This window comes from Lactuca saligna, chromosome 8, assembly GCF_052625555.1.
Source record: "Lactuca saligna cultivar CGN05327 chromosome 8, ASM5262555v1, whole genome shotgun sequence".
In the NCBI taxonomy this organism is placed as follows: Eukaryota; Viridiplantae; Streptophyta; class Magnoliopsida; order Asterales; family Asteraceae; genus Lactuca; species Lactuca saligna.
Genome location: NC_136424.1, coordinates 65,602,132 through 65,608,800, shown reverse-complemented (window position 1 = coordinate 65,608,800; position 6,669 = coordinate 65,602,132). Strand labels below are relative to the sequence as shown.

The following is a 6,669-nucleotide window of genomic DNA, read 5'->3' as shown; positions in this document are numbered from 1 at the left end:
ATTTTAAATAGTCAGTATGACATAACTAGTGATGTCTTCTTGAAGATAACCCATCGCCTATTTCAACTTTTTGACATATTGCATAACGCTTGTGTGGACCCTTTTATCTCCAATCACAACTTGCAAAAAAAGACGAATGACAACATAAGGCGATTTTTTGTTTAATTTTGTCTTATCAACATGAACACACGAATAGATAACGACATCAACGTCTTTTACACAAATAAAAGAGTGAGAACAAGTTCATATCCAGCCTATGAATTATCTGTTCCAATGTTGAACACAGTAAAAATATATAAAAATTTGTCCAACAAACATTTTCCGAAACACAAATGTACAGGTATTTCTTTGGATTCCACACACCAATTGAGGGTTTTTTTTTTCTGTTTCCGTCAACACATACATTTTAAAAAAAAAAAAAACAACTTTTTATAAACTCATCCTTAAACAAAAATAGACACTACATTTCAATCACAGATACATATATATTGAGAGTAGCATGTAATGATCTTCACATCCATCCGGATTGGAACTGGAGTATATATGAATTGTGTTCCGAGACTTAGAGGATTCCAGCACTTATGCTGGATGTTGCATTTATCTTGAGGGAATGCTCCGGGATATACGTTACACCTATATTGTCATTTTCCAAAAATTAACAAACTTTCTCACTATCATGTTTTAGATTTTAGATTAATTACAAGCAGGAATATTATATAATATAGGATGATGACATGGCATACCTTTCTCCTTAACGCTAATCTGTAAAGAATCCAAGGTAATAATCCCGTCTGTAAGTGGAAGTAGCTCAAGCTTAATAGTAGCTGTAGACTTGGAAGGAACACACCTGTGTTCAATCAAAATAAATAAATCTCTAATCAACTAAAAACCATGAGGAAAAGAAAAAAAAAGTAGTAGTAGTAGTAGTAGTATTTATTATTATGATTACCCTAATGGAACTCGACTTTGCAACCACAGATGTGTGCATCCCAAATCACTTCTTGGAAGCACATCAGTGATGGAAATTGGTTGCTCATTGAAAGAGAAAGCTCCAATGCCAGTTTGACGCCCAATTTCATCATTGCGTCTTTGATTTTCTATTAAAGCTGAGCTGAGTCTCTTCATCGCAATATTGTGTCTGTCAACGTTGACTTTTGTTGACTTTTCTTCTGGGCTTAATGGTGTTGCGGGTGCTGAAGTTAAGGAGACAACAGATGGGAGAGAAGTAAAGGAGGCTGGAGCAAGCACTGTTAGTGTCAGATCTTCAGATGTCAGGTTTGAAGCTTGCAGTGTCAAAACCTGTAAAACCATAACATAAATAAATCAGTTTTCATATAACATGAATTAGCCATTATTATTATAATAATCATGAACTATGTTTTTTTTTAGATTGAAACCTGCACAGGTAATTGAAGAACTCGTTCATCTGAACCAAGATTTGGCCTTGACATTTGAGATGCAACTGAGATCAACAGATCCCTTGACATACGTGGCCGCCAACTTGTTGGTTGTTTGAAGAACAACCTAGATTCTGCATCCAAACTATGTGTCAGTTATTGATTTTTAATAACACAAAATTTCATAATCGGTCCCTGTGGTTTGCAAAATATCGCACTTTGAGGACTTATATGAAAAACGTCACGAAGTTGGTCCCTATTGTTTCAAAAATTGCATAAATGGTCCTTCTGGTGTTAACTTTAACTTTTGAGTAGTTTGTTTTTTTCTAAATGGCCAAAATGCCCTTTGGACCACATCTAAAAATTGTGCATACCTCAAGGATCAATTATGAAAATTTTAAATATATATAGTTCAAGCTTATATATAAAATTAATATATATAGAAAATTTCAAATTTTCATAATTGATCCTTAAAGCATACACAAGTTTTAGATTTGGTCCAAGGGCATTTTGGTCATTTAGAAAAAAACTAACAACTCAAAAGTTAAAGCTAACACCAGAAGGACCATTCATGCAATTTTTGAGACCATAAGGACCAGCGGTGTGACGTTTTTCATAGAAGTCCTCAAAGTGCAATATTTTGCAAACCACAGGGACCAATTATGAAATTTTGTCTTTAAATAATATAAAAACACAAGAAATAGTGGGCATAACACATGATTACCAGTATAATTGCAGCGACATGATACTAAAACTGCATACTTATCACCACGTTCTACATGACCACTTGATGTTGCTTGTCCAAAATGTGATTGTGTTGACCGAAGATTCCTATCACTTTGACTTTTACTGTTCCTCCATAATGAAGTTGCAGGTTTTAGAATGAAGGAATGTTCTTCTCCTCTCCTGTTATGAAAAACAACTATTTTAGAATGCAAAACTAACTTTGATATCTTTAAAACTATGTTATTGACCTGAGGGCTAAATCTGGCAAGCTGTGATCATTTCCTGCTTCAATACATGCAATTGGTAAAGATAAAGGAGGTCCACCTTTGGAAGCCTCTTCATGTATAATTGTTATTGTATCCAAATATATTACAATATCTGGCACATGTGCAGGACAAACATTCTAAAAAAAAAAATGAAGACATTAGTATTAATAGAAAATGGGGCCCAATAGAACTAGGGAAGAAAGGTTGGACCTTTATCTGAACACAAAGAAGGTCTTCTGTATTACAATCAGCAGAAAAAGAAGAGATCTCAACAGGTTGGATAATTTCCACTTTTCTCCTCCACCTTCTCCCTGGAATATAAATCCCTTCTAATCCACAACGAACAGAAAACCTTTCAGGCTCCAGGGGTACACCCCGGAAAGATAAAAGTCCTTCACCTTCACTTTTCTCATCCTTTGACTTTCTACTTGAGAACTGATCCTGGTCTTCTAAGTCAATGCTTGACATAGAGCTAGAGGGTGAGACAGGAACAGCACTAGGAGGAATTGCTGACATGGAATAGCTTCTGAAGTGTCCAAATGAGAAAATAGGGGATGCTGATGTCGCGGAAGGGTTGACTTTTGTTGATGAGGTACGGATGCTTGAAGAGTTCATTTGAGGGGGAGTTAATGAAGGAGATGGAGAGGGAATGGAATTTTCTAAAGGCAGTAACCATTTTAATAAATCTCCACATGGATCTTGATTTGAGGGAATTAGGGATTCTGTAGTTGTGTGATTTAGAGTGCTCTCTTGGTATTTTTCAAATTGAATGATTTCTAAAACTGGATCTTTTAAACAGTCTACACCAATGTTTACCTGTAAAAGCACCTGCATCCTTCCAAACAAGAAAATGGAATGCAAATCAGTAATGATTGGCTGATTGCATCCTTCGTTTGGATGAATGGAAAGGAATGGAATAGCAAAGGAAAGGAATGGAATGTTAGCATTCCATTCCTTCTCCGATTCCATCATACCAAACACGAAACAATGAGATAATTATAATAAAGAAGTCATGCACCTCATTTCAGAAACATACCACTATATCTCCATTAGCCAATGAGCTACATTTAAATCCATTTCTTGCAACTCCACCAGAAGTACTTCCATCAAGACTTCCTCTATCAACTGAAGTATTCAAAAGGGCTTTCTTATCAGAACCCTTGTTGGAATCCACATCATATGTAGTAAACTTCCCTCCAATCATTTCTGTTGATTCTCTAAACGTTTCCTGTGCTTTTCTTTTTGACCAAAGTGGCTCATCTGACTCAGCAGTTCGAGCAAAAAAATGGGAATTCCTAAATCTCTGCAGAATCATTTCGGTTTGTCTTCTGTGATCTTGCATTCTGAGAAGAGATTCACCAGTGGAAAGATCCTTTTTTGGGTCAGTCTTTTCATCCAAAATGTCATTAGCATTTTGAGTTGTACCATGTGCATCAGGACTTGTAACTGCAGAAACAGGGGACCCATTGACCTCACCATTTTGCTTTTTGGCATTTGGGCCAATGCCATTTTTACTCATTACTTCAGCAACCTTGAAGGGTGTAATGATTTCTGTGTCTTGTTTATATGCAGATAAGCATGCTAGTATATGAACCTGTTCTCCTGTAAATAAGAAAAAATGTAGTATTTTATATGGATAAGAAAGTTAGAGCAGTTATATTCAGGGGAATGTAATTCTCATTGATTGAAATGACAAATTACAGGGAAAAAATTCCCTTTGCAGATAAAAAGATTGACCTCTATAGCTCTATGTCTAAAACTAAATCAAAGAAGTGATTTAATAAAGAATGGGTACCTGGGAAAACAAAGGGGCGATCAAAAGCTTTAAAAGATAGCATATCTGGTTCTTCATTCCAACTATCAGGAAGTTCCTCTGCAGAAGTGATGAGCACCAATTAATCGATTATAAATCAGTATATGGTGCATTTAAAAGATGCATACATGTGCATGCATATAAGAAAAACTATGTCATCATGTAAAATAAAATGTAGTAAGAGAATGATGAGGAAGTACTGCGTGGAATGGTGATCCATCCTTCTTTTTCACAAACATCTATGTGTTTATCCACAACAGGTGCTCCATTCTTTGTACTTAATCCCCCAAATGCACCATTTTCACTTCCACTTCCTTCACTTCTTCCATCAAACTTATCAGACAAAGATACAAAAGGGAATGGATCTTCAGCCACAAGATCCTCTAATGTTGTAGTTGGCTTTTTATTGTTTGGTTCTACTTGAGCTTGTGGTGGTAGAGGTTGTGGTGGTAGAGGTTGTGGCACTTGAGCTGCAGTCTGTTGGGACCGCAGCCCCAAAAAATTCATTGCCTCACCAAGAATTTATCTGAAACGTGAACGGTAAATTGTCTTCAGTATAGCTCTCTAAACATATAGATGGAATGTTAACTTAAATCAATAAAATATACTGATCTATAATAATATTTACAGCTAGCATTGTCTTATCAAATATCAGCAAGCTAAAACAACAAGTTGTTATTTTAGCTTTCATGGAGGTCCATTAGGCAGTACTTTCAGCACAGATCTGGGGTTTGAAATTGGAATTGTGTTATTTGGTTCAAATTTCAAATCCAAATGCAAGCAATGGAATTGGACTCGTGAACATATTCATATTATATGTAGATCATACAGAAAGATTCCCTAGGAACCTTTCATGATTAGTAAGTAAATTGAGATCACATAATTCAAACATCCCACATATTTTTCTTCAGCAACAGTTTAATGAAACTTTGGGTAGTATTATCAGCATAGATCAGATCCATTTGTTCCAAATTTCAACCGGATTCTTAATCACACCTTAATTATATCCACATCATACGAAGAGATCTACTAAGAACCGTGCATTATTGGTACCAACTTAATATAACAATATTCATAATGTGAATTCTAATTCTGTTTATCTTCCTCAAAAATGGCGAGCTATTTGAGTAATTATACTTCAAAACAGCTTTACCAGTCACCATAACTTGGATTCGATCTCATGATCCAACACATATTAGCAACATTTACTGAAGTAGAGTATACGCTAGGGTTTTGGCAATATGTAAATTCAAAAATATATAGCTGTACACGATTGCGAATATTGTATACATCAATACGTATGAGACAGATGTGTAATGATGTAACGAGATGCAGGAAACCGACCTAATCGGAGATCACGACGGAGAAGACACCGGTCGCCGATCGACTTGAATGTGAATTTGTATGGAATTTGGCAGGAAAGTTGTTTGATTTTTGTACGGCTAAGCCCTAACTTGTGCAAGTTCTGGATCTGAATTTCGTGGGGGTTCTTTAATACGCTGACAGCCCGGTTAGAAAAATGGGATCTCCGTCCAAGTTTTCTTTGTTAGTAATTTGCTTGCTATTAATAAATTACTCGATACGTATCTTGTTCACTACATGTTGTACCTTTCGCATAAAGTATTGTACATATCGCAACGAATGTAGTACCATTTTCGTGGAAAATAATACGAGTAATATTTCTTGTAATAAACATATATATTCAGTGTTTGACGATCTATGTTTTAAATTCTTAATCAAATAAAGGATTAAGTTACTTGAAGCATAATATGATTTTTAGTAAAATGTCTCTTATTTTGTTAAAAATAATATTTAAAAGTTTTATATTTTTTGCACGTAAGTTAATTTACGTTTTACGTAATATCAAGGTAATTTGGGTAATTGTAACTTGTTTATATGGTTGTTACTAATAATGTGACAATGCCATGACATCAAAATTGAAACAATAGTTTTATTCATATTTTGGGTGTGTGTGTCTACGCCACAAGATACTAACATCGTTGTCAATGTAATCTGAATTTAGTACAAGTGACATTTATATAATTGTCCTAAAAGGAGCCCAACCCACCCATTCAACCCATGCTTTTTTTTTTCTCATACTTTCTTTCATATTTTCTAACTCGGAAAACATAAAAACTTATCTTTCAAATTTATTTAATCCACTTTTACATTATTATTTTTAATAACTAAAAACATACAAAGTAATTTATTATGTTTTTAATATTGTAATTTAAATACGTTCTCATAATAATTAAAAACATACAAAGTAATTTATTATGTTTGTAATATTGTAATTCAAATACGTTCTCATAAAATGCATGTTAATACCAGATAAATTTATGAACACTTTTTAAAAAAACAGCTATTTTAAATTAATAATTTCAAACACCAAAAAACATTTCCCGTGATTCGTGAAATTTCAAAAAACAGAAAAACGAAAGAAACTACTTTACAACTATTTGATCCA

The 6,669-nt window shown here is 34.3% G+C and overlaps 1 protein-coding gene across 1 annotated transcript; it reads right to left on the bottom strand.

Moving 5' to 3' along the window:
- Positions 1 to 232: 232 nt before the first annotated feature.
- Positions 233 to 5,741, bottom strand: LOC145009217 (heat-inducible transcription repressor). The gene is made up of 11 exons (XM_078967907.1): positions 5,547 to 5,741; positions 4,403 to 4,728; positions 4,185 to 4,262; positions 3,426 to 3,991; positions 2,600 to 3,217; positions 2,372 to 2,526; positions 2,122 to 2,303; positions 1,398 to 1,531; positions 950 to 1,299; positions 744 to 847; positions 233 to 633 (listed from the first exon to the last, which is right to left on the bottom strand). Exons 2-11 carry the CDS (start codon positions 4,707 to 4,709, stop codon positions 563 to 565), a joined length of 2,565 nt encoding a protein of 854 aa, XP_078824033.1. The 5' UTR covers positions 4,710 to 4,728; positions 5,547 to 5,741; the 3' UTR covers positions 233 to 562.
- Between the last annotated feature and the right edge of the window lie 928 nt (positions 5,742 to 6,669).